The sequence below is a fragment of the Poromitra crassiceps genome (assembly GCF_964638095.1).
Source record: "Poromitra crassiceps genome assembly, chromosome: 4".
Lineage (NCBI taxonomy): Eukaryota > Metazoa > Chordata > Actinopteri > Beryciformes > Melamphaidae > Poromitra > Poromitra crassiceps.
In genome coordinates this window covers 6,100,366-6,127,732 of record NC_139626.1, presented here as the reverse complement: position 1 = coordinate 6,127,732, position 27,367 = coordinate 6,100,366, and the positions used below count along the sequence as shown (strand labels likewise).

The following is a 27,367-nucleotide window of genomic DNA, read 5'->3' as shown; positions in this document are numbered from 1 at the left end:
GTGGAGGCCAAAACGATCATGCCAAGTTAAACATAAATGTTTTAATGGTACTATTTACAAAAAACAATTCTGCTTTTGATTAGGTTAACTGCTGCAACAATCAAACAGGTATATTGACAACTTGCTTAACTACAAAAGAAAAAACAGAGTGATTGAATGACTGTGGCGTAAAAACACAGGTGTAAAATTATATAACCATAGATTTTGCATAGCAATTAGTTACTTAAGGGGGGCAATAGTGTGGTTATGACGTTGTGGGGTGGCAAAAACAAAATTCATCTTGCAACAGAGTAGTCTCTAGATCAGATAAATCTGAGCAGTGAAAATATTCTCAACATCAGAAAATATTCCCTTAAATTGTAAAACCTGAGCTTGGGGTGGCTTCTAGCTAAGAGCTGCTACATTTGAAATGTTTGCAAGATAACACTTCTTATTCTTGTCAAGTTAAACCAGAGGGTGGGGAGGGGCCTAAATTGTGTTATTTCTATTTTTGCCACAATTTGACTTGTGTGAAGGGGGAATATTTACCTGCATTTTTTTTCACAAGTGGAAAACCTTCTGTGTGTGCTGTTGTGATAAGACTAGCATTAGCATGTTTTCAGCATGCAGCAGCAGCGCCTTCTGTAGGGCAAGTGCTGTAAAGACACCCCCAACCCTCCGTGCCTTCGCCCTCGAACAAAACTGGGAGACACCGCAGGGCGAGAGAGAGGAGCTGGACACTCTCCAAAGAGATTGGAAAGGAATGATTTACCCATTCAAAAACACAAAGAATGTGTTACGCTGGAACAGACAGAACAGGAACAAGTAAAAAGTGTCAGGAATGAAACAAACAAAGAAAGCAAACCAACAAAACTGGACTTGGCAGTTGGAGAAGAGCTCTGGTGATTTCAGGCGACCTCTAGGGGGCGAGGGAGACCACATCTCAAATGTACCTGTTTATTTGGATGGGGGGGGGGGGGGGGGGGTAAGAGGATATTTTTTCATCTTTTGTTATTTGTCACTCCACTAAAAATGTACATGGGAATTACAAGCAAACTAGTCAATAGAAAACAGCCTTTGGCCATACTTTGAGGAGTCCGCTACATAGTGCGCTACAAGTGTACACGCGACATATGAAACACCACTAAGCCCCCCCATGTACATTGTTTAGCCTACTACAGAAATCATTTTTTGTAACATGTTTTATACTTTCTTTTTTTTTACATTTATTTTTTTCCTGTGACAAAAACAAAGTGTAGGGAAAGGCTTCTATCTCCATAATATTCACTAAAAACTGTGAAAAGTATTAGACTGATGTTTGAATATCAAACAACAGGAACCCTTTAATATATCTTATTTTGCGTTGAGGTTCTGCTTGTTAATGCCAGAGAGATGCTGGGGAGGGAGTTGGGGGACCTCAGCCTGTCAGTCATTCATCGGTGGGCGGCGGCAGCGGCCTTGTGTTTGGGACCGCCGTCGTCGTCACAAGGCAAGTCCATGTCGTCTGAGTCCAGCCTCCCGTAGCCCGTCGCCCGGTACGCCGAGATGCTGCGCATTCTGGACCTGATGAGGTGCTCGCTCTCCTCGGGCTCCGGGGCCGGGTCCTCCGACAGGGGGAAGTTGCGACGCTCAAACGGCGCCACCGTCTACAAACACACAACAAAACACAAACGACACTTTGAAATCAACACGATTCCCAATTGCATTTCAATGTGCAATCACCCGATGAATTACATTGTCAATAGAAAACTAATAGAAGACAAATAGTGGCGTCATTCAGAGTTACAGCCCATGTACTTGTTGGTGTCAGCTTTACATTTCGCCCAGATAATTTGCAATGAATGCTGGAATACAAACTGAACAGTTTCAAACGTAGCTTGACATAACCTGCCGTCCCGGCGAATAAAGACTCAGTTAACCCATTGATACCTGATGCAGCATTTGCGTGTATATCCCTCATTTGTGTGTGTTTCCCTTTAAGACTGCGAACCGCGTCATACGCGGTTTGCGGTCTTAAAGGGATACACACACAAATGCTGCATCAGGTATCAATGGGTTAAGAGGGAAAGGATCGTGTGACAATAAAATGTGTAAGGCAACATATTGTGGAGGGATTGTTTCATTGCTTGCTGCTGTGGGTGTCAGGAGATTGACAAACAAAGAGCGTGATGTAATCACAAAGGATGTCAGCCAGTGGTGACAGCTTTTGTGTACATATTTACATGGTGACACACACACAGTCCAACCTACTCAAATACTCGGGTCCAGTGAGGCTCTCTGAATGTGCACGTCGATAAACAGATGTGACAAGACAGAGAAACTTGGACAAAACCAAATGAAGGCTTTTAGACGTTTAGCATGATGGATTATCCATCAACTCTTTGCTGACATTCGTTCTTGTATAGAGGGTAATATGCACTGACGTCACTTTCCCACCGGAACACGCCCATCAATCGGGACTCAGTGGCAAAACCTTCAGCAGGTTCCTCCCTGTCGTTTGCAGCAGCAGGTGTCAGTTATCTCGGCTGATTACTGCCTTCAAGCTGAACGTTATGCTGCCACTCAGTGGGCGTGAGCCCGCAGTGACTTCTGCCTCTGTGACATCACGTGCATACCCTCTATAATATGAAAAACAACTTCCACAGACTTTCCACAGTACTCCCGTTCCATGATTTATGAATGCAAGTACCCCCTACAGATCCTTTCCAAAGAATTTGAATATCATGGAAATACCATGGATGACCGTGGGCTTCAGCAGATTGTCAAGCAAAGACGATTCAAACATTGGCAGAGATTCAGAGGGAGTGGACTGAGGCTGGAGTCAGTCATAACTGCTGATTTTCTTCACACTATTCTAATTTCTTGAAATACTGTTTTGGGGGCTTTCTGGAGCTGTAGGCCAAAATTATGAAAAATGAAACAACTAAAGGCTAGAAATATTTCACTTTGTGTGTAATGAATCTACAATCTATTAAAGTTTCACTTTTTGAAAGAAATTATGGAAAAAAAATAACCATGATATTCTAATTTTTTGGAAAGGATTTGTATACCCGAATACAACATTTTGCTTAGAAAACAGAGCGAAAACTAAAGCATATGCAATAAATTAATGATAACCCAGCTTTTGAAGAATATAACAGTTTTTTGAAGAGTTGCAATTAGTGCCTCCTGAGCAGATTTATTTTAATGTTTCATTTATTTTCATGATCTATTCTTACATTTTACATTTCCCCCTTTCTCTCAAGTTACCCCCTGTAGTACCTCCACGTTTGGGAACCACTGAACTAGATGACTAGCACAAACTTAAAACCAACCAACAGGAAAACAATGGTATTATCATTTACAAGTGAAGTAATTCATCAATATCAATGCTTAATAAAAGATTGAATGAACTGCGTAGCGATCAATACATACCCTTTCTTCGAAGGTGAAGTCGGGCGTAGAGCAGCGCGTGTCCTCATTGGACAGCAGGCGATGGGAGTCCCTGGAGCAGGGTGTGTGGGGGTTGGAGGTGGCGTCGGGGCTGGCCGGACTCATGGGCGAGGGCACGTAGCTGTAGTCGTGGAGCAGAGGGCAGCAGTGGCCCGGGTCTGGGGACGCAGGCTGAGGGGTGGGAGGGTTGGTCCCGAACATCAGCGGTGTGGTCCGCCCATCGAGAGACTTGTACGACCTGAGGCACAAGACAGTGTCATGCCGGTGGGAGACGCATCTACAATGTACCATCGGATACATCGGGACACTTTCTCTGAACATTTCCCCCCCGGACTGAGTTCCATTCCTAAAGGCTCCCGTGTCACAGAGAGTTTTATAGTTGTGGTACAACCTGCTGCCCCTCCTCTTTGCGGGAGCCAAGGCCATCCAGGTCCAGCGGGAACGCTCCTGGTCTTCACAGGGCTGGTGGAGCTGGATGAAGGCTGCATCTGTCAGGTCTTCCACCTGCACAAACACACACAAAATGTCACCAGGGCCCATGAATACTGACCTAAAGTCCTCAGTGACCAGATCCTCTTTGAGTGGCTCAATTAGGAAAAAAAGAAAGAAAAAAATGTAACAAACAGTGTGTCTGCCTACTTTATAGATTGTAACTAATGTTATTGAATTAGATCCATTAAAAAAGGCAACATTTTTTTAAAGTGTTTAAAGTTTGACCACCAGGTGTCACTATCAAATCTCTCTGCCATATATTTGAGAGGATAGAAAATAGGAATTCAAATTAAGTTTTCTAACAAATACATCCATATATTTCCTCAAATATCTGCACATTTAAAGTAGACTGATGAGGAACTAGGGGGCTGAAAGACAACGCTTACTGGATTCCTAATCTCGGACACCTAATACACATCGCCCCAGACGAAGCTGATCTATTGAGTCAGCCGGTAACGGATCAAATCACTTACCTCCACCTGGTTCTCCTCTTCAGCTATGGGCTGGGAGAAGATGTCCGCTTCTCGCCAACTACGCAAATAAAGGAATATTAAATGTCAGCGGAAGAAACCAGAGGCTTCCGTATCAGCTGCAACAATAAACCCCATGTCACTTACAGTTATCCATCATAAATATCAACTCAATAGTGTACGCCCGATGCCCTGACCTGACAGTAGGGGGCAGTCAGCTCAGGGTGTGGAAAGTTACCTGGGTGTGAGAATCTCTTTGTACTGCAGCTTCTCCACTCTGGTGGTGGCGGCCACAGACATGGGGATCACTATGTTGTTGATGTCAAACGAGCTCTCACCTCGCCTCCTCTTGATGGGCTGCTGTTGGGGGACAAAGACACATAACATGTCAGCGCCCGGTACACAAAAACAGTATTTTATGCTCTCCACCGAGTCCAGTTTCAAATCTTCATTTCACTATTGCAGAGGGACTGCAGAGAGATGTAGCAAATAGAAGTATGCATGCACAATACATCCAGACCAAAGAGAGCAGTGCTGAGCTCAAAGCGAGGCAAATCATGAAATAAACTAATAAAAGCGCTCACACACTGTAGGGCTTCAATGTTCAGTTATTTATTACACCAAGATAATAAATAACGGAACATTGGAGCCCCGCAGTGTGTTTCATTCGTTTATTTCAAGATTGCAGAGAGACTATGCTCATCTGTAGTTTAGTTAGAATGTGTGAGAGGTGGAAGCAAAGGAACATGGTTTTGCTGGACTAGGATCACACTTTTGTTTAAAAAGAAAAAAAAACTAAGAACTAAGCTCCCAACTATACTCGATAATCTATAATACTGGCCGTGTTCTGCGCAAAGGCAATCCGTTACCTTTGACAAAAAACCAGAACAAATGACTTTTTAATGGTCTGTAGTTTTGGATAGCGTTGATTGTATTCTTGATGTTGGGGTTTGTTTTAATAATGCATAATGTATGTGTATTTTTTATTGTCTTATTTCAAGTGTACATTCTGCATAATTCAATCATGTATTGCAAGTCAGAATGATTAAACTCAAACTCAAAGTCTTTTATCCAAACTAGGCCCTGCAAATTAATTTCAATAGGCAATAGATTCGGGTGTGAAGCATTCTGGGACCAACTGGCGCATAGGGATGGGTATCGTTAGGATTTCATCGATTCTGATACTGCTTATCGATACAGATACTTATCGATACTACTCTCCATAATTAGGGCCAAAAAATAATGACGTGAAAAGATTCAACGGTTATTTTATTCTTATACCATATATATTTCTATATAATATAGGCTATATTTAACAGATTAAAATGACAACTCGTTCGCTTTTTACAAATCCCTTGGCCTTTCTAGTGCTAAATACAGTCAGTACCACTCCCAAAAAGTTGTGATCCCTGCTCCTCAATAAGGGTTAGTTTTTATTTTTGAAAGGAACGACCGGAAGTCGTGTGTTAATGTGTTTGATATCTCGTCTAGTTTGACGCTGCCGTCTCTCGTGGCTGCTGTGATATTTTGACCATGGATGCTGCTTACAACAGGCTGGTGTTCTCGTCCCAGCAGAGAGAGCAGGATGTGATTCAGGATGAAACGCGTGGTAGATCACAATTTTCGTTGTCTCTCTCCATGCCATTTGCAAAATACGCTGTCCACAGCGCATTGTGCACTCATTAGGGGACGGTTAGAATGAATTAACATTACATAAATACTGATGGCAGCGCCGTGTGTGGAGGAGCTTATAGATACTTTGGTACCGACCATTCAGGAACCGGTACCAATTGAATAGCGGTCCTCGGGTACCCACCCCTACTGGTGCATCTTGTTTATTTGCTGGCCCCAGTGGAAAAACTAAGCCCAGAGCACTAAAATGACTCATTTAACATTCTGGTTCATTTTCCATTTCAAATCAATACCGTCTGCTCAGCAACGACAAGTCAAATCAGTCCACGCTTAAATCAATTACGAGAGCAGAGTAATAACGGTGGTATTTAAAACATGCTATTAAGGCTGGATTCACAGCCTACAGCACTCTCTGCACCCGCACCCCCTTGATTAAGCCCAGGGTGCTTTGGGGGGTGCTCTCTCGCCGAGACAGACATACCCCCAATACATCAGGCTGGCTCGTCAACCACGAGGCTTATATGCATATGTCTGGCTTTGTTTGAAAGGTAAGAAGCTAGGAAATATGAATCGAGTAAACCTACATCTATTACCATTCCAAATTAAATTGACATGCAATAAAGCAAAAAAAATAACATGCATGCGTGTAGATAAATGAAAGCAGGCTGTATTTTGGCTGCAATTTTGCTGGCGTCTCATCTTTGCTCAGTCGCTCAAGTCTCAACTCTACTATATGCTAATAAGGCTATCATTAGCTAACTTGTTAATATGTTAGCTGACTATTATACTCCCATTTCCTGATTTGTAGTTTACCAATACCCTTTTATCACTGCACAGCATTACATCCTTTAACCCATTGATACCTGATGCAGCATTTGCGTGTATATCCCTCATTTGTGTGCGTATCCCTTTAAGACCGCGAACCGCGTTAACGCGGTTCGCGGTCTTAAAGGGATACACACACAAATGCTGCATCAGGTATCAATGGGTTAAATGTAGTTTCGAGAGATAGTCAATCACAGCACCCAAAATAAACACAAAACATGACTTTCGCTATGCCTCAACCCCATTCTGCTCTTTAACACTTGTGAAAGGGAAAATGTGACGGTTTCCTTACAGGGGTGCTTGGGACAATCTGGCTGTTGGGGCCCAGCGATGTGGAGTTCTCTGAAGAGGTGGACAGCTGGCGGGTCAGGGGGCTGTGGAGGGACGAGTGCATGTTGGCCAGTGTGGAGCAGGGGATGCCTGTGTCCAGGAAAAGCTTCGGGGAGGCTGGAAAGACAGAGACAAACAGATTCACATTCAAGTCGGGCTGAAATGAAAAAGGATTTTTTTTTTCTATTTGAGATCACATCCCTGGTTATAGCACTGTATGAAACAACAACCACCACCACAAAAATCAAATTTTTCACATCAAAAGTTAATTAATCAAGAGTTCATTCATAACAGTCATCTACAGTTTGCTGACATCAGGTAGTACTTTCAAATTTCTACCCAATTTTAACCAATCATATCGTGACAGCTGTCAATCTTCATGGCACGGAGAAAATTCGGAGCAGGCAACATGGCTGCCTACACGGGCAGACTTTTCTAGCCCATAAGGTCAATATACTTGGCCAATAAGTATGTAACATACAAAATCAAACGAATGGTAATGTCTTCATTTAATGTAGAATGCAAAGTCACATGTAACTGGCTCGTTCAACGTTCCCGGAATATCATTATATACCGCGGCTCATCTGACACTTCAAGGCGGGCAGCCAGCACTCTTCATCAGCTTGGAAACGGCAGTCCGCACCGAGGCAGCCAGCTGCCTGGTCCTCTGCTCTGGAGCTCATGCAGTGAGCTAGCCAGGAGGTAGGTAGTCCACAGGGCTGAATTTACATTATATTGTGTTTGTACATGACTATTATTGAAACGTGACCGGTAGGTTTCAGATTAGTCTGGTAAAATATATTATTTTGTGGTGTCAGAGTGCTCCCGAGGAGGCACACATCACCACATTATTATCATGGCTGTATTATGGATGCCACTCGATTGGGGGAAGAACACGCTGGATCCCACTCAAATTGGGGGCAGAGTACGCCATACGCAGCATTCAAGCACCAGGATTGGCCAATGTCAACTCCAGTCCCTAATCCCAGACACGCCCGCTTTCCAACGGTCAAATCAAACTCCTCCACACGCTATGTCCCGCCTCTCTACCCCGTTTCAGTCGGAATACATCGTCGCAGAACCCGAGTTTCCTCAAACCATGACAAAACCATCAACTTGTGTGCATGCACATGACTGGACTGAAGCAAATACGCCCCAAAACCCCAAAACGGTGGGAGGCTCAGGGGATGAATAGGGGCAAGTTCCATTTTTCACCCAAGGAACCTTTAATATGTTAAAATAAGGACCTTATAATAAATGTATTTTCGCTGCAAATGCATCATGTGGTCTTGAAGCAGGGCATCATGACTCACGCTCAGTCCTGTCCAGTGAGTGCTCTCTTAATCTCTTGCGGCTGTAGCTCTTGTCATAGGGCCCTAAGGGGGTGGAGAGGCCCTGCAGCCGCTCCGTCTTGCACACAGCCTGGCTCTCCATCCTGGCTGCGTTCAGAGCAGCACCGCTGCTGCCGCCCACACCGCTGTCCACCGTCCTGGGCTTCTTATAGTGGCCCAGTCCTGCAAGAAGGGCGAGTGAACACGGGGTTATCATGGGGCACGGAGTTGGCATGCACGATGTGATGTACCGGTGCCAGAATGTCACGATGCCTACTATACCAGCTGCTTTATACGACGCTATTACCATGGGACAGTATTCACCTTATGTAGCCACGCCCATTTGACCCGGTTCTGTGGCCGTCCTACGACTTCCGGCAAAAAAAAAAGAAAAAAAAATGGCTGGCTGCTCCAATATAATCTAACTCTGAATTAACTAATACTTTAGCCAATTGTATGTAACATACCAAATAAAAGCAAACGGCAATGTCTAAGAATGCAATGCCATGTAACTGGCTCGTTAATTCTCGCATTCCAGGGAATTACGTTAACGTATGCGGGTCTTATAGACCTAAGTGGCTCGCGCTGCGCTCGGAGGAGAGAAAACCTTCTGAAGCTTTCTTTGTTGGAGTCCAGGTATGTTTTACAAGAAAGTGCTCGTCATTGTCGACGATAACGTTATCTGACCTGGCTAACAGTGGATACTCCGCTTGCTGGCTGTGTACCGAGCTCAAAGTAGTAGGCTACGTTCTTTGTTTTACCCCCTGCGCTGTCCGCTACAAAAACAACTCTCTTCTTCATGACGTTCTTTCATATTTGGCGCCGTGACCGCCGGAAGTGTTAGACGGACCCGGAAGAATTTGGCCCACTGTAAGGTCTGAACACAAGGTGAATACTACCGTGGAATGATGGTACCAGTGGCACAATGCTTTACCTCTGTTCCCAAATTCACTTGGTTTCAGCAGTCACAATACTATATTGACGCTAACACACCCTTCTTCTGGAAGCAGCATGGGTGTGTGGGTGTTTGTTTCTATGGGGCTTTGAGGAAGGTAAACCTCTAACGTTAGATGTGTAGCGCCAGCTGCTAGCCATTAGCTACAGGTTGCTAGCTGACAGGAGTCTTGACACACAGACGTCACACACATACTTTTCACCAACGCAGAAATGTTAGGGTGAAACGTTGCATTTAGGACACGTCACAACAAACCAACATGTGGGGTCGCCGGTGCCGAGTAGCTAGTAGAATAGTACAGCTGCTGGCTGGTAATGTTAGCAGCCTAGGCTCTGTCTGCCTGAATCATTTCCTCCATCGGTGCTGGCACAGTTACCAGCGTCAAGAGACCCGGAGTTAGCGAGCAACAGACAGGAAGTTCGGCGTAGCTGCGCCAACGTCCATAGAGTTAGCTAGCAGCAGGACAGGATGTGGGGCTGTTCTGCCTTCAGAGTAAAGTGTACAGTAGACACTTGAGAAAAATCTGAGAATAATTTGGACTGTGTAGGGCAACAAACAAAAACACTGCCCAGTCTTAAAAAAAATAATTAAAATTATTTATGTTCAATATTATACTTATATAACCCTAACATACGGTTAAATTAACATGTTTATTCATAGGGCTTCTGCAAGTTTAATCAAATTACATTTGAAAGACTATTTAAATACACTTGGAATGCAGTACAGTATGTCACCAGTTTCACTACTAAAATAAAGGTGAAAATGAAAACACTGAATATACAGAAGGTCTTTGTGACCTGATTCTTACATTAGAAAAACAGCCTTAAGCAAAGCCCCAGCAAGAAACCATATTTTTAAGACCTAAAAAATGAAAAGAATAAAAATGTGACATGTTACAGTAGGTTTTACAGCAACACCATGGCAAGGTCTTGAGTTTATAGAACATAAGACATTTTAAGATTGTTTCAGGATGCGATTCATTGTTGAGTTTGCACGCGACTTGTGTTCTTCAAGGGGTCAGAAAGTGTGTCCTTGTGTCTGCAGCACATGTACTTACTGACTGCCATGAGTGAGTTGGTGAACTTGTGCTTCTCTTTGGAGGTGGAGAGCTTGTGTTTGAGGGAGAGCTTCTTCAGCGGCTTGCTCCTCTCCAGTGCCTTGGTCTGCCACTGACTCTTCAGCACTTGCTGCAGACGCAGGCCTACACAAACATCTGAAGGCAGATATCAAGCCTTAGTCATCACAGTGTAAAAAAGCAAACCGGTAACTAGGAGATTTCAACAAACAACCTAGTCTCTCTAATACAGTGGTGCTGGTACTTCAAACAGATTGGCCAGCTGCAGTTTGACCTTGTTACAGAAAGCCATACGCAATACATGAGATTATGCTAAATGTGTTGTTGTAAATGCAGCTTAGTCTCAACTATATACCAGGGATGCAAACTCATGCAGAGTGAATTAGGTGACAGATACACAAAACCACTCAGAAATCATTAACTTAAGTGCCCTATTTTGGGATAAAAAAAAAAAGGTGACTGTGACCTAAAAGTGACTAGTTTGTATCCCTGTATATCATTCTTAACCCATTGATACCTGCTGCAGCATTTGTGTGTGTATCCCTTTAACCGCGAACCGCGTTAATGCAGTTCGCGGTCTTAAAGGGATACGCACACAAATGAGGGATATACTGTACACGCAAATGCTGCATCGGGTATCAATGGGTTAAGAATTGCATGGCTGTCCTTTTGGGGCAACACACGTCACCATATTCCAGAAATTCTTGGCTCTTTGTGGAAATCCTGTATTTTTTCCATCTTACACATGAATGAAAACTAGTAGGAAAAAACAATCTCTTCACTGGATGTAACAGGTGCCCGGTACTGGAAGTACAACACATTATGCAGGGACATATAGACCCCTTTCACGGCAGCCATTTTGTGTCTCAAAGGCAGGATAAACACAGGTGTACCAAAACAATAAACAACTTCCAGTCCATTTAGGTGTTCCAGTGCTGGGGGCCCTAACTAGTGAGTTGGTTGCACCTGTGTTTTCCCTGCCTTTTAGACACAAAATGTAAAAAGGGTCTATTATTTAAAAAAAGAAAAAAGAATAATCCGATCACAGAAATATTCACTGGCGCACGCGAGAGCTTTCTTTCCTAGCTCTCCAGCCACTCCTTGTTTTTCTTCCCTTCTAGATGTAAAATAGGAAATGACTGTGTAAACTCTGAGCTCCCTCTGGGCGGGGTCGTCCTGTACTGACCGTCGGGGAAGGAGAGAATGGGATGGACGCCAGGATCCAGTCTTGACAGACGCTCCAGGGTGGGCAGCTCATACTGAGGGTCCTCCCTGGGGGTGGGCCGGCCACCACACATCACACAGCTGGCGTTGACCCTGCAGTTACACTGGATACAGCTGCTTCTCTGGGCCTGCGGTGGACAACGATGGGTCAGAGACAGTGAGGCGGTGTTTCTTCTGGTACATGAACAAGCATGGCGAGGTCATCGTCACGTGCCACACAGATAAAACTTCTCAAAGCACAAGCTCTCACCCAAAAAAAACACTTGACACCTATTTGTTAGAAAACAAACTGATTCTGTGCAGTCCCATGGCAATGATGAATAGTACTTAAAATGGAAGGATTGTTGGAGTTGTGAAGGTTGTGAATTGTATTAAGATATTAGATATTACTAAATAAAGAGCGGAAATAATGTGTAGACAATTATTCTCTTAACTGCTGCAAACGGTGATGAAGTTAGCGCACAGGTGTAGAAGTGAAGTGTCTCATCGATGAGTACATTTGCTTCTGATGCCATCATGGCGACATGGTGTCTACTCTGCACGTTTCAGAAAAACCAAATCTAGGACTTTTTGAGACTTTATTAAAAATTGTACCGGGAATGAATTTCCACACAAATCAAAACAACCACAGTATGAAAACAAAGCCGGCAAATCAGCCTCTCTCTCATTGAACTTAGCTAATCAAAGTTATGAAACTATAAGCGGGCAGTATTAGAAAAGATTGTCGAGGGACATGAAGTGCAACTTTGTTCAGTAATGCAGATATGATTAGGAAAATGCTGTATTAATCCAAGTGGACATGCAGTACTTAGAGACATGTGATTGCATAGTGGAAAATTAGGCCCTGCAATAACTGCATGCAATACATTTTAATCGTTTTTAAGGCCTTAAATTGAGACTTTTTCACACTAACGACCTGCAGATACCTTAACTGATGGGGGGAAAGCATGATTCATCAGCCATGTTGCCATTATCACAACTAAAACTTGTGACATTACCACAACTAAAACTTGTGACATTACCACAACTAAAACTTGTGCGCTGTAACAAGAATTACTCTACTTTCTTGTCTGTTTACCTTTGCAGGAAGATGCTCTACTTTTTCAAAAAGAAGTCATCATCCCATGTTGACCTAACTATTGGGTTACAATGCAAGAAACTAAACATCCCATGTTGACCTAACTATTGGGTTACAATGCAAGAAACTAAACATCCCATGTTGACCTAACTATTGGGTTACAATGCAAGAAACTAAACATCCCATGTTGACCTAACTATTGGGTTACAATGCAAGAAACTAAACATCCCATGTTGACCTAACTATTGGGTTACAATGCAAGAAACTAAACATCTCATATTGACCTACCGGTAACTATTGGGTTACAATGCAAGAAACTAAACATCTCATATTGACCTAACTATTGGGTTACAATGCAAGAAACTAAACATCTCATGTTGACCTAACTATTGGGTTACAATGCAAGAAACTAAACCGGAATTGCAGAGTAAAACATGCTGAATGTTGACTGAGAATGACAATCCATTGTGTTGCACTGAAATGTGTGGCCAAGCGTATGAAGCCAAACCCCGTCGCAGCGCTTCATACAGATTTCACACTGAACACACCTACGCACACGTCAGCATGCAATCTCTCATGTCACAGTCACACCCTCTCAGTTGAAAGGATTACATACATTTTACATGAGAGTTGTCACCACTACATAATTGCATTGGGATACGTTTGCTCCATGCACTGAATTTCTCCATATTTTTTCACTGATAATGTATTCCAACTAGGTTGTATGTTTTCTGTTTTACTGACTGTGGATGGAATGATGGAATTTTAAAACGGAGTCAATTCAAAACGCAGTCGAATTGTGAAGTTTGGATTTTTTTTAGAAATGCATTTAACTTTATATCATGAAAAGATGGAGAAACATCTAAATGTCTTGGCAACACACAGGGACTCAGGGAGCAGAACTGCATTTGTGGGACATGTGTATGGTGTGTGTATGTGTATTAGGGGTGTCAAAAATAATCGATTATAAGATGCATCGCGATGCGGACGTGCACGATTCTGCATCCATTCACAAATGTCAAAAATCGATTATAAAAAATATATATATATAATTATAATCGAATAAAATGTAATGCAAGTACATGCAGTTGTTTATTTTAAATATGGATCATAATACAATGCAATTCCAAATGCACTTTTATTTTAAAAGTAGCCACACAGTGAGAAAAAAGAATGTGAGAAAAAATAAATCATGTATTGGGGGAAAAAAGTGATGCATCGATTTAAGATGCATCAAGATGCATCGATAATCGTAATGGAATCGAATCGTAGCCCTCTGAATCGTAATCGAATCGAATCGTGAGGCCAGTGAAGATTCACAGCCCTAATGTGTATGGCGTGTGTGTGTGTATGGTGTGTGTGTGTATTTATATGTGTGTGGGCTTGTCAAAGTGTCAAAGTGATAGTCGTTAACAGTGAAGGCCTAAAAGGAAGTATCAAGCACCGAACATGCCGGTATGCACGCGACACATAATTCTGCCACTAAGTTGCAAGGGTGCATGCCTCTGCTACACTCCACTATAAACCACATATTCCACTTGCTATACATTTGTTCAGTAATCGCCGATACCGATAACCGATATTAAAATTGCTGTTATGGCCAATAACCGATATTTACAGATGTCGATATGATCTGTATAAAAACAAATACAATTCTGTACATATGTATGATTGCCGATATATGGTGCATCCCTACCTACCTACATACATGACATACACACAATGACACCCACCTTGCCGTTGAGGTTGGGCACCGTGTTGGGTTGAAGGAGACGCCGCCGTCGACAGCTGACTAGGGGTCGTGTGCGGGCAGCCACACATGTGCTGTCATAGGCCAAGGGTTGGTGCTTGGTGTCCATGCTGTCTGCCATTCTATCACAAGGAACAGCAACCAGGACAAAGTAAGCAACAGCTCTCATCTTCAAAGTAAGCTCATGTGCCTCGAATAACTTAACCAAAGACATGAATGACATCTCTCAAGATCAAAGGAAATTCAGCATGTACTACGGACGCAAGTGATATCATCTTATCTTTTCATTATTTTGGTTAGCCAGCGGGCATGCCATTTAGCCATGAATCAACATTTGGATATTAAATGACAAGATACCGATTACTCAAAAATCCCAGTTTGATGACAACAATAATGGCAACAGTAACTTTAGCATCTTTTTTATCACAAATATTAAGCTTCATGATTATCCAGAATTCCCCCCGGCAGCATTGTCTTCCTCAGCATGCAGACGCCCTGAACTGTAGAGTGAGGTCATCTTTAGCAGCAGCGCTACCTGTTTAGGACACCGTTGACTGGCCGTCCATTTTGGCCTCTCCAGGGGCCAGGCTCTGTGGTGGTGACGTGGGCGGTGACTGTGTGCTCCAGCCGTTCTGAACTACCATCCTGGACAGACAGATAAGACAAGGCCAGTGAGGCGACAGCTAATGTCAACTGGCACAACAATGGCAGGCCAACAGCACTTAGCACATGCTAAATATTAACCTGCACAGTCCCAAGGCCTTGAATTGTCCAGCCTACATTTGTGTGAAAGAGCAGGTTAAAAAACCTATTCTGCAATGTGATCCAGATGCATAGCTTAAAGCTCCTGCAAATTAGTTCAACTTTTTACACCCATCAAAGCCCAATTGATCGCTTTTAAAGTGCTTAATTATATGCCATCTCTGGTTTGTGCTAGCTTAGAAAATCAACTTGCAGCGAGTGAAATCAGTTCTCACCAGTTCCAACACTCGCCAGTTCAGCATTTTTCTTTAACCTTTATCAGCAGACCCGTTAAGATTTAAAATGTAAAGCAATGTTGGATTGTTCTATTATTGGGACCCCTACAGCATGCTGCTGTTGATATTTTGCCTCTACTCTGCAGCTCCTGGTAAATTCCTGAGTCTGAGCACATTGTCCTTGATTTATTATAGTATTGTCTACAGTTCCTTGCGGTCTGTATGCCTCGATGTTGACCCATGTGGCCCTGAATTTCAGAACTCTTGTGAAACGTGATTTTCCTAGAATATAGCCTAATATCACTATTAAAAATGTACTGTCTTTATGCAACTTTTCATGAAGTCACTATTATGAAAATTTACTTTTTTCTATCAAGTGCTATATTTCTATGTTGTAGTACCATCATTCTGTATGATACTCTGATGAAGGCACATGCCAAAAGTTACGCGTTAGGCCTTGAATAAAAAAAAAATGAAATTTGAGGAAAGTCTTGCGTTTTTAATCTTTTAACACATTCACTGCCAGCCGTTTTTTCAATACTGTAGGTAGGTTCTGCCAAGTTTTTTTTTTGAGGATTCTGGCTCACCTTTCAAGAGCCGAGGATTCTTTTCTGCTAAGATTTTGTGAACACAAATGATCTCAAAAGAACTACCGTAATAGAATGTGTGCTTTCTCTGTCTAAAAGAGTTAGTTTGTAGAGTTAGTAGTTATGTAGGCATTAGCAGTAGAATACAGCATGGTTTCAGCGTCTGAAAATTTATTCTGAGATAAATGGCTTTTTGTGAAATTCGATAGAACAGTCACTTTAACCATTTATTTTTGGCGTAAGACGTCAGACATCTAAACAATAGTTTTGAACAGTAATTTCCTCCATAGCAGCAGGAAACCCCCCTCTCCTTCAAACTCCTCCCTCCGTGGGTGTGTCTCTAGTGGCTTTGCAGCGTTTGTCACAAGCGAGGCTCTGCCTGTCTGTGCTGCCTGGCTGCTGGCGGCTGCTCTTTGGGCGAGTCTGCATGAGTCGTTTCGGTTGTACAATGAAGCTGCGTGCGATTGTGGGCTTTCTGCGGTGTTTCAAAGTGTGTTGCACGCATAATCTATTATGCAAATTTGCAATCCCCCACCGCCAGCTCCCAGCGCGATAATGCGCGAAAGCGAAAGCGTTTTCGCCAATCCATTTTACAGTATGATAATGGTTTCCTCGCGCGTTCCCCTGCAGTTTTGGCTCGGCTTTTTCTAGTCTGGAGAGCACTGTCACCACTTAGTGGGTCGGTGGAATGGGTTGTACACGTCCGGTGGCTCCAATATTTTTATAGGAGACGTGGGGGGCGTTGATCCACGTCCCACCGTCAAAAATTCAACTCAACTCAACTCGTCATTGGCAGTCAACCGTTGGATTTTTTTTGACGACTCAACTCGTCATTGGCAGTGAACGTGTTAAGTGCTGCTATTTCCACTCATGGAGTGACCCCCCCCCCCCATAAAGCAATGTACCTCAGCAAAAAAAATTGCATAAAAATTGTCAGTGGAACGTCAGACTGCACAAAATTCGGTAGCCAAATTGCAAACCACCAAGATCAGGGGCCAGGCCTGCAGAGATACTAGCAAACGCAGATTAGCACAATCAGTTGAAACTTATACAGAGACCAGTACTTCCAGCTTTAAATAATGCGGCAAATGTGAGAGGGACTTTGTTTAAGGAGTGCAGTACATGATTCATTTCACCATGTCATTTCAGATGGGTAATCAGGTCCGGTGACTCTGTAACGAGTAGGGTTGCACGGTATACCGGTATTAGTATGGTACCGCGGTTCCCTGCCGTTAAAAAGGATACTATACCACGTTAATTTAGTACCGATACTTAAAAAAATGTCATGGGTTGCGTCAGTGTGCGACCGTGGTGTTTGTTAGCGGAGGAGAGAGACACAGCGGCATTACAGTTGAGAGCCTGTCTCCCACCTCACGTGAAGGCAACACAGCCTTGCCTTGAACCAATGGTGACTCGTGAAAAGTGAAAAAAAGCTCGTCTCTGACTCTGTCTGCTTCATGTGGGGGCGTGTCGACTTTCCTCTCTTCCCTCTCTGCTCGCTCTCTGGCCACAGTCGTTCAGTCCTCACTACAGCACCCCGACACACAGGACAGACGCAGCGAAAATGGCAGCGGCTTCTTCTAGTCTTGCAAGCCGACCAACGCTTGTAGAAAAAGCAGATGCACGAAGCGAAATATGGAAATATTTTGCTTACGTTGCCGACAGCGAAGGCAAGCCCGTGGACACATCCAAACCAGTGTGTAAAAGGTGCTTCAACGTGACGCAAGCGAAAGGATCAAACACATCGAACCTGGCTAAACATCTTGCCGACAGGCACCCCGACCTGTTCAAAGAGTTTAAAGACCGACAGGTTAGCGAACGTGAACGATAAACATACATGCCCTCAAATAAGTCCAACGAGTATTGTGTGACAAGCGAACTTGTTTCACTGAAAAAGTTCGCTTGTCACAATAGCCTACTCGTTTACAGTGAAACACGAGGCAATGTGCTGGAGCACAGATCTCTGCCAAGGAGAAAGTCATGACATGTAACGTTTAGGGGAGGGGACATCAGATGACTGCATACCATGTACAATATTTAATAACACTATGGTCCTCAATGCCAGTGTTATTAAAGCTTTTACATGGTAAGCAGTCATCTGATCTCACCTATCCTAATATTTACAATAATCCCAATTATTAATGATATACGAATTCATTGTAAAAAACACCTAGCCTACACGTATGGGGGGGGGGCTGGGAATACACCACATAATAAGCCTACATTTCAATAGCCTACATTTATGTGTGAAAATAATATATATTACTAGATTAACCATAAATCAGGCACTTCATGTTAATGAAGCTTAGGAGCTGCAAGTACAGATTACTTTTTTTGGATAAAACAAATAGCTATAATAGTGTAGCAGCTGTGTGAAAATATATTTTATTTATATTATTTATAAGTTTAAACGGTTGACATTCCTTTAAAATATGTTTACAGGAGAGATTATATTAATTTTACACTAGATAATAAAAGTTCTAGCATGTTCAGCGCCACAGTGGTGGCAGTACTACCAGCATGTAGTAAAATGACTACATGGCTGTGCATTACCTTGTTAAATCAATAAAATAAGTTTTAAGTTCCATGTTTTGTCCCCTCTATTTATTCCAATACTTTTCCTGATGTTTTAGTTTTTTGCCGTGGTATCGTTTCAGTATCAGTATCGAGATACTTAGGCAGGTATCGGTATCGAACTCATAATTTTGGTATCGTGACATCCCTAGTAACGAGTGACTTCCACCAAGCTAGCTAGAAGAACAAATAAGGAAGCAGGAATAGTCTCATCATATATTATCATGTATCCATGAATAAACCTGTAAGTGAACGCGGCAAGCCAGTCAACCTGAACCTACAAGGTATGAGTGTATTTCTTAACAGTAATACATCTCATTGCTTTATGATAAGCAATGTCCAAGGCTCAGCGACATCAGGAGGAGATGCCAGTGTAAAACATTCGCAATCAAATACGGTACTGGTATTTAAAAGGCAGTGGTCTTTTTTTCTTTCCTTTTTAGATTATTTTTGGGGGCATTCTGCCTTTATTTGATTGGACAGTAACAACTCTACCTCCAATCACAACCTCCCAAACTGATTTGAAAACTGTGATGCTTAGAGTCCCTGGAAACCAACATTAAATTTGTTTTGAGTTCGTCACACCCCAGGAAAATGTATTATTAACCAGTAGGCAGACAGGAAAGGTGGAGAGAGAGAGAGAGAGAGAGAGAGAGAGAGAGAGAGACAGAGAGAGAGAGAGAGAGAGAGACAGAGAGACAGAGAGAGAGAGAGAGAGAGAGAGAGAGAGAGACAGAGAGAGAGACAGAGAGACAGAGAGAGAGAGAGAGAGAGAGAGAGAGACAGAGAGAGAGAGAGAGAGAGAGAGGGGTCACAGGTCACAGGTCACAGGTGCGACGGGACTAAGAAGCCCTGGTAGGTATGCACTCTACCAGATGAGCCACCGGGGGCAGTGAGCAGTCTTTTTAGAAACAAAATAAACAAAGACTTCCTGAAAATTAAACCTTTATTTCAGCTTTCGTTTCTTTACAAGGTCGTGAATACGTGGTGGCCTGGGAAAAAGGTGGTCGTGAAATCAGAAATACTACATTCTTTCAAGACTCAACAATTCATATCACTTTGCCCCCTTTCAAGGTAACAACATGCTTCTGTTTTCCATTTGGTCAGAAGCATTTAGTGGATTGACTATTTAAGAAACTGGAAAGGAAGACTTTTCCAAATTTCAATCCCTATATCACCCTGCACATTATATCAACCTGCAACATTACCAGCTTAGGTTCAGCTTTCGCAGAAAATCAGGAATACCTCAATAACACACAGCTAAGCAGTCCTGGGGGAATAGACAAGACTAATATGAATCCAGAACAATCTCAAATCTTGAATCTGAATCAACTGCTCTGCTTGCGTGGAGGTTTTCACATGGACACGGGCAAATCTATTTAAATTTGCATTTCAAGTCCGGAGAAGCTGAGAAATACGGTTCAGCTGTGCAGCAACAAGGCAACTGACGCGCGCATCCTAAACAAAGTCAAGCAGGTGCCAGGAACCAAAAAGCTGTGCGGCAAGACACGCCCCTCTGTTCACCTTCACTCTGCTTACCTGAGTATTTACAGGCTCTGCCTTCACTTCTGTCCCGCCAGCAGGCAGCGCACTGGGGGCGACACCTCCCAACTCTACTGAGCCCTATGGGAATTGAGACCCGAGGGTTATACTTCTTCACCCCAAAGACAGTGATACGCAGTACCAGTTAACATGACATGTACACCCACAGCTCTCCTATCATCATCCCCACACCAAGGGAAGACTTGAAAAGCATTTGCTCTCTATCCTTGTGACCGGTGCTAAAACAGCTAAGTGATTGTTGACATGACTGCAACAGAAGCAAACACAGAGCAGAGGCAGGGCTGAATTACATTCCAGCATTGAATAGGCACACAAACGGGCTCTGAAAACACAAGCATATCTGACACAATACAGGGCAAGCCACTGACCTTGCTGGCGCGGATCTGTCTGTAGATGTCAGTCTGCTGTCGGATGCGGTACTCCAAGTCGGAGATGTGGGCCTGGAGCCAGTTCCAGTGGCTGATGATGGCAGCTCTCTCCACCGTGTAGCGGCTCTCTGCCCGCTTCCATCTGGGGGAGCATACAGGGTTTGTGAGCGTTTAAGGGCAACAAATGACAATTCTGAATGGAATTGTTATACAGCCACCTTGTTCCCGAGGAGGAGATGTCTAAAAATGACAAGCTGACCAGCCTCATTTAACTAATGTAATGCTAAATCATTCTGTTAATGTGCAGAATAAAGAGTTTCCACAAAGAGTAAGCACTGTTCAGGGCCAGCACAAAGACCGTACGCATCTGTTAGTGTTATCTTTAAACACAAAATGACCATCCTTCTGTCAGAGCACATTTATCTCCCCAGCTGTTGCTCCAATCGCCTCCAAAATTAGCCAAAACACTTGAATCTGGTGTAGGGCTGGGCGATAAATCAATAGCAATATATATCGCCGATAGACAATTCATCAATACAATAAGAAAATAGTTCAATATATATTGATATGTCCCTTGATAATGGAACGTGTTACGAGTGACACTCAAACAGCCAATCAAACAGACAAATCCTACAGTTCCCTACCGAGCATATTTATTACACAGCTGCAACACTCAACTTGTGTTTTTAATTGTTGTGTGTGCCATGATAAATAAGCTGGTTCAAAATAAAGTGCTTCAATTTTTTCTTGTGGTCTTCATTAAAAATGATCAATAATTATCGATATCGACATATAAAATATTTTATATCGGATTATTTTTGCCTATACTGCCCAGCCCTAATCTGGTGGAAGAAAAAAATAAATAAAAAATAAATCTGTCCACAGGGGGCACTACAGAAATATTTCACATTTCTAGGCCTTCACACTCAGTGACATCATCGGCATCCCTTTCCCACTTCCCACTGATGACGTCACCGATGGCGCCATCAGTGATGTCACTCGTAGCAAATTGTAATGTCATCAGTGATGTCACTCAAGGAATTGTGATATCAGTGAGTGATGTCATCAGTGATAATGTCAGTGATGTCACTCAAGCAAGTTCGCTGCCTGTTTGCTGTCAGATTTCGCTCTGCTTTGTTCGGCTCAACAGTCCATGGTCAACCCAGACATAGCTGAGGTATAAGATCGAGGGAAACAGTGGATGTATCCAGAAGGAGGCAGTAATGCAACATCAAAGGATGCCAACTGCCATAAAACACCACAGAAAGAAGACATACCTGAGGCCTTTCGACTGAGGGCCTGGTATGACCAGGAGGGCTAAGCTCTAAACAGGGGCCTGGTATGACCAGGAGGGCTAAGCTCTAAACAGACTGAGGGCCTGGTATGACCAGGAGGGCTAAGCTCTAAACAAACAGAGACGACGTCAGCGGGCAGCGGAGCAAGGGAAAACTATAAAACACTGAGCGACGTTAAGGATGATGTCATAACCCACTCATGTCATGCTCCACAATCGTCAAGTGATGTCATACCCACTGATGTGGATGGCATGAGTTGACATGTTCCTTCATAACCAAAAAAAAGTGCACCAATGGCGCATTGTCTTTAAAGTCTCCACCCTAGAAGAAATCAAGCCTGGACGGTTTCTAATTATTATACTACTATACACATAAGGCGGCCGGGTTCCCACGCTACAATTTCTCGAGTGACATCACCGACTGCATCACTGATGACATGACAATTGCTTTAGTGTTTGCACTTTTACATGTCATCCCTTGGATTTTATTGTCTTCTATTCCATAAATAAAATCAATCAATCAATCAATAAGTCACCCTTTCAACACAAAGCAGATCACATAATGTTTGAGCATTCAGTCAAAATGATCGTTTAGAGAGCATATTATCATCATCCAGCAAAGCCTCCAGGCATTTCCCCTGCCAGACTGCAGAGGTCAGTGAATCAGCATTACACAACGCTGCCAGTACTGACGCTTGCAGGCAGGCAGGCACTCTGGGAAAAAACACATTCTAATCTCAAAAGCAATAGGGCCAGGCAGGCAGCATGAGCATAGAAGAAAGATAAAAAAAATGGGGATTTCCATTAAGCTGATTTCTCTTACGGCAAACAATGAATGCCCAGTGAGAGCAGAGCACTCCATTTTACCAGTATGACACACAGAATGGGCATTTCAAAGGCAAGAGAAGAGAGGAAAATGTCTGCTCTTGCACTGTGGAGCAACGGCCACAGAGGGCGCTGTTTCAACAAAATACGGGCCGCAGTGACCGCGGAGGGGAACAATGAAAATAATGACTCAGATGCCAGACAAAGATAGACCTTGCACTCCTCTGTGCCTCTCTCCTCCCCACCCCCCTTCTCTCTGTTTTCAATTTCCACAGCTCCACCGTGGAGGAAGTGCAATAAGGCTGCTGGTCAGACCAGCAGAACAGGAGGCTGGAAGGAAAGAGAGAAGAGCGTAGCAGAAGGACAGTCAGGACAGGAAGGCTCCGTCAGCCTGGAGCAGCAGCAGACAGGCTTTAAAAGCAATCTATATGCCACAGGGTAGTGGCGGGGGCGGGGCTGGAGTCACAGGGTAGTGGCGGGGGCGGGGCTGGAGTCACAGGGTACTGGCGGGGGTGGGGGCGGAGTCACTGGGATGACTCCAATAATCCAAGCAGGAATCCTCTCTTGCTGAGGGGCTGTGCAGAACGGGGATTATTGTGTGGTTTACCGCAGGCAACAGAAACTCACTGAAGACCCATTAGTGATCTAGTGCAGTGCCCGTTCCCCTCCCTCCCCTTCATCATGTTCTCCCCCTCTTCACCCCCCCCCCCCTCCCCGCCATCCTCCCCCTGCTTGCACCCCTCCCCCACAATTGGTCGAATTGCACGGAATTCGATCAGAAGAACGGTTCTCGAGGTAAACCGCTTTTTGTTTTGCCAGTAGATGGCGCTATGACTATGCGAGTGTCCGAGTTGCACGGAATTTGGCACGGCATTCCGCCAAGTTCCCCTAAGCGCACTCCCCGAGTTTGAAGTGGATCCGGCAAACGGTTCTTAAGATGTCCCGACGTAGATACAAACACACTTAATCGCCTTTATTAGATGATAGATGAAAGCTGCTGTTGTGATTGAATCCTGATTTGGCTCACCCTCGCTCGGTCAAACTCATTCACCAGCACCATTTAACCATCAGTGTTTGCTTCACTGCAACACAATATAAAAGAACATTGCTGCAAATACATCTGCACTATATCCAGCTGACAACATTTCCTGCTACTGTACAGAGTCCTGTTCAACAACACATCTATCTGGGTGATGATTGGCGAATGTTCAAACACTGCAACACTCTTGAACACAACACGCCCCTGGCTGATCCACCAGAACACTGCAACACTCTTGAACACAACACACCCCTGGCTGATCCACCAGAACACTGCAACACTCTTGAACACAACCCTGGCTGATCCACCAGAACACTGCAACACTCTTGAACACAACACACCCCTGTTTGATCCACCAGAACACTGCAACACTCTTGAACACAACCCCTGTTTGATCCACCAGAACACTGCAACACTCTTGAACACAACACGCCCCTGGCTGATCCACCAGAACACTGCAACACTCTTGAACACAACACGCCCCTGGCTGATCCACCAGAACACTGCAACACTCTTGAACACAACACACCCCTGTTTGATCCACCAGAACACTGCAACACTCTTGAACACAACACACCCCTGTTTGATCCACCAGAACACTGCAACACTCTTGAACACAACACGCCCCTGGCTGATCCACCAGAACACTGCAACACTCTTGAACACAACACGCCCCTGGCTGATCCACCAGAACACTGCAACACTCTTGAACACAACACACCCCTGTTTGATCCACCAGAACACTGCAACACTCTTGAACACAACACACCCCTGGCTGATCCACCAGAACACTGCAACACTCTTGAACACAACACACCCCTGGCTGATCCACCAGAACACTGCAACACTCTTGAACACAACACGCCCCTGGCTGATCCACCAGAACACTGCAACACTCTTGAACACAACACACCCCTGTTTGATCCACCAGAACACTGCAACACTCTTGAACACAACACACCCCCGGCTGATCCACCAGAACACTGCAACACTCTTGAACACAACACGCCCCTGTTTGATCCACCAGAACACTGCAACACTCTTGAACACAACACACCCCTGGCTGATCCACCAGAACACTGCAACACTCTTGAACACAACACGCCCCTGGCTGATCCACCAGAACACTGCAACACTCTTGAACACAACACACCCCTGGCTGATCCACCAGAACACTGCAACACTCTTGAACACAACATGCCCCTGGCTGATCCACCAGAACACTGCAACACTCTTGAACACAACACGCCCCCGGCTGATCCACCAGAACACAGCAACACTCTTGAACACAACACACCCCTGGCTGAGCCACCAGAACACTGCAACACTCTTGAACACAACACGCCCCTGGCTGAGCCACCAGAACACTGCAACACTCTTGAACACAACACACCCCCGGCTGATCCACCAGAACACTGCAACACTCTTGAACACAACCCTGGCTGATCCACCAGAACACTGCAACACTCTTGAACACACCCCTGGCTGATCCACCAGAACACTGCAACACTCTTGAACACAACACGCCCCTGGCCTGGCTGATCCACCAGAACACTGCAACACTCTTGAACACAACACGACCCCGGCTGATCCACCAGAACACTGCAACACTCTTGAACACAACACGACCCTGGCTGATCCACCAGAACACTGCAACACTCTTGAACACAACACGCCCCCGGCTGATCCACCAGAACACTGCAACACTCTTGAACACAACACACCCCTGGCTGACCCACCAGAACACTGCAACACTCTTGAACACAACACACCCCTGGCTGATCCACCAGAACACTGCAACACTCTTGAACACAACACGCCCCTGGCCTGGCTGATCCACCAGAACACTGCAACACTCTTGAACACAACACGCCCCTGGCTGATCCACCAGAACACTGCAACACTCTTGAACACAACACGCCCCTGTTTGATCCACCAGAACACTGCAACACTCTTGAACACAACACGACCCTGTTTGATCCACCAGAACACTGCAACACTCTTGAACACAACACGACCCTGTTTGATCCACCAGAACACTGCAACACTCTGGAACACAACACGACCCTGTTTGATCCACCAGAACACTGCAACACTCTTGAACACAACACACCCCTGGCTGATCCCCCAGAACACTGCAACACTCTTGAACACAACACACCCCTGGCTGATCCACCAGAACACTGCAACACTCTTGAACACAACACACCCCTGGCTGATCCACCAGAACACTGCAACACTCTTGAACACAACACGCCCCTGGCTGATCCACCAGAACACTGCAACACTCTTGAACACAACACACCCCTGGCTGATCCACCAGAACACTGCAACACTCTTGAACACAACACACCCCCGGCTGATCCACCAGAACACTGCAACACTCTTGAACACAACACGCCCCTGGCTGATCCACCAGAACACTGCAACACTCTTGAACACAACACGCCCCCGGCTGATCCACCAGAACACTACAACACTCTTGAACACAACACGCCCCTGGCTGATCCACCAGAACACGGCAACACTCTTGAACACAACACGACCCTGGCTGATCCACCAGAACACTGCAACACTCTGGAACACAACACGCCCCTGGCTGATCCACCAGAACACTGCAACACTCTTGAACACAACACGCCCCCGGCTGATCCACCAGAACACTGCAAACACTCTTGAACACAACACACCCCTGGCTGATCCACCAGAACACTGCAACACTCTTGAACACAACACACCCCTGGCTGATCCACCAGAACACTGCAACACTCTTGAACGCAACACGCCCCTGGCTGATCCACCAGAACACTGCAACACTCTTGAACACAACACACCCCTGGCTGATCCACCAGAACACTGCAACACTCTTGAACACAACACACCCCTGGCTGATCCACCAGAACACTGCAACACTCTTGAACACAACACACCCCTGGCTGATCCACCAGAACACTGCAACACTCTTGAACACAACACACCCCCGGCTGATCCACCAGAACACTGCAACACTCTTGAACACAACACGACCCTGTTTGATCCACCAGAACACTGCAACACTCTTGAACACAACACACCCCCGGCTGATCCACCAGAACACTGCAACACTCTTGAACACAACACACCCCTGGCTGATGCACCAGAACACTGCAACACTCTTGAACACAACACACCCCTGGCTGATCCACCAGAACACTGCAACACTCTTGAACACAACACGACCCTGTTTGATCCACCAGAACACTGCAACACTCTTGAACACAACACACCCCCGGCTGATCCACCAGAACACTGCAACACTCTTGAACACAACACGCCCCTGGCTGATGCACCAGAACACTGCAACACTCTTGAACACAACACACCCCCGGCTGATCCACCAGATCAATGCACTGGCAACTCATTTGCATGTGTGTGTGTCCCTATAGAGAGGGACTCGTCAACAGTGGTGGCAGCACAGCGTGTCACACTGGTACTCACACCTTCGATTGCACCAATCACTCCAAGATTGAGTCCTAGGATTCTGAGTGGAAGAAGGTGGAGAATTGATCCACCAGGGGAGGAGCAAGT

General features: G+C 44.7%; 1 protein-coding gene across 5 annotated transcripts in view; it reads right to left on the bottom strand.

The window, feature by feature from the left end:
- Window positions 1-21: 21 nt before the first annotated feature.
- Window positions 22-27,367, bottom strand: part of LOC310775240 (KAT8 regulatory NSL complex subunit 1-like) — a 69,891-nt gene continuing 42,545 nt past the window's right edge. For 3 of the 5 annotated variants that reach the window (XM_083635357.1, XM_083635358.1, XM_083635356.1), the window contains 12 exons: window positions 20,643-20,784; window positions 20,251-20,334; window positions 15,109-15,218; window positions 14,557-14,695; window positions 11,708-11,873; window positions 10,504-10,659; window positions 8,474-8,674; window positions 7,123-7,277; window positions 4,612-4,733; window positions 4,377-4,434; window positions 3,394-3,915; window positions 22-1,625 (listed from right to left, as the gene is read on the bottom strand). In XM_083635357.1, coding sequence (XP_083491483.1) covers window positions 1,413-1,625; window positions 3,394-3,915; window positions 4,377-4,434; window positions 4,612-4,733; window positions 7,123-7,277; window positions 8,474-8,674; window positions 10,504-10,659; window positions 11,708-11,873; window positions 14,557-14,695; window positions 15,109-15,218; window positions 20,251-20,334; window positions 20,643-20,784 — 2,068 coding nt within the window. In that variant the 3' untranslated portion in view covers window positions 22-1,412. The remainder of the gene's footprint in view (window positions 1,626-3,393; window positions 3,916-4,376; window positions 4,435-4,611; window positions 4,734-7,122; window positions 7,278-8,473; window positions 8,675-10,503; window positions 10,660-11,707; window positions 11,874-14,556; window positions 14,696-15,108; window positions 15,219-20,250; window positions 20,335-20,642; window positions 20,785-27,367) is intronic. The other 2 variants (XM_083635360.1, XM_083635359.1) reach the window with 2 other exon arrangements.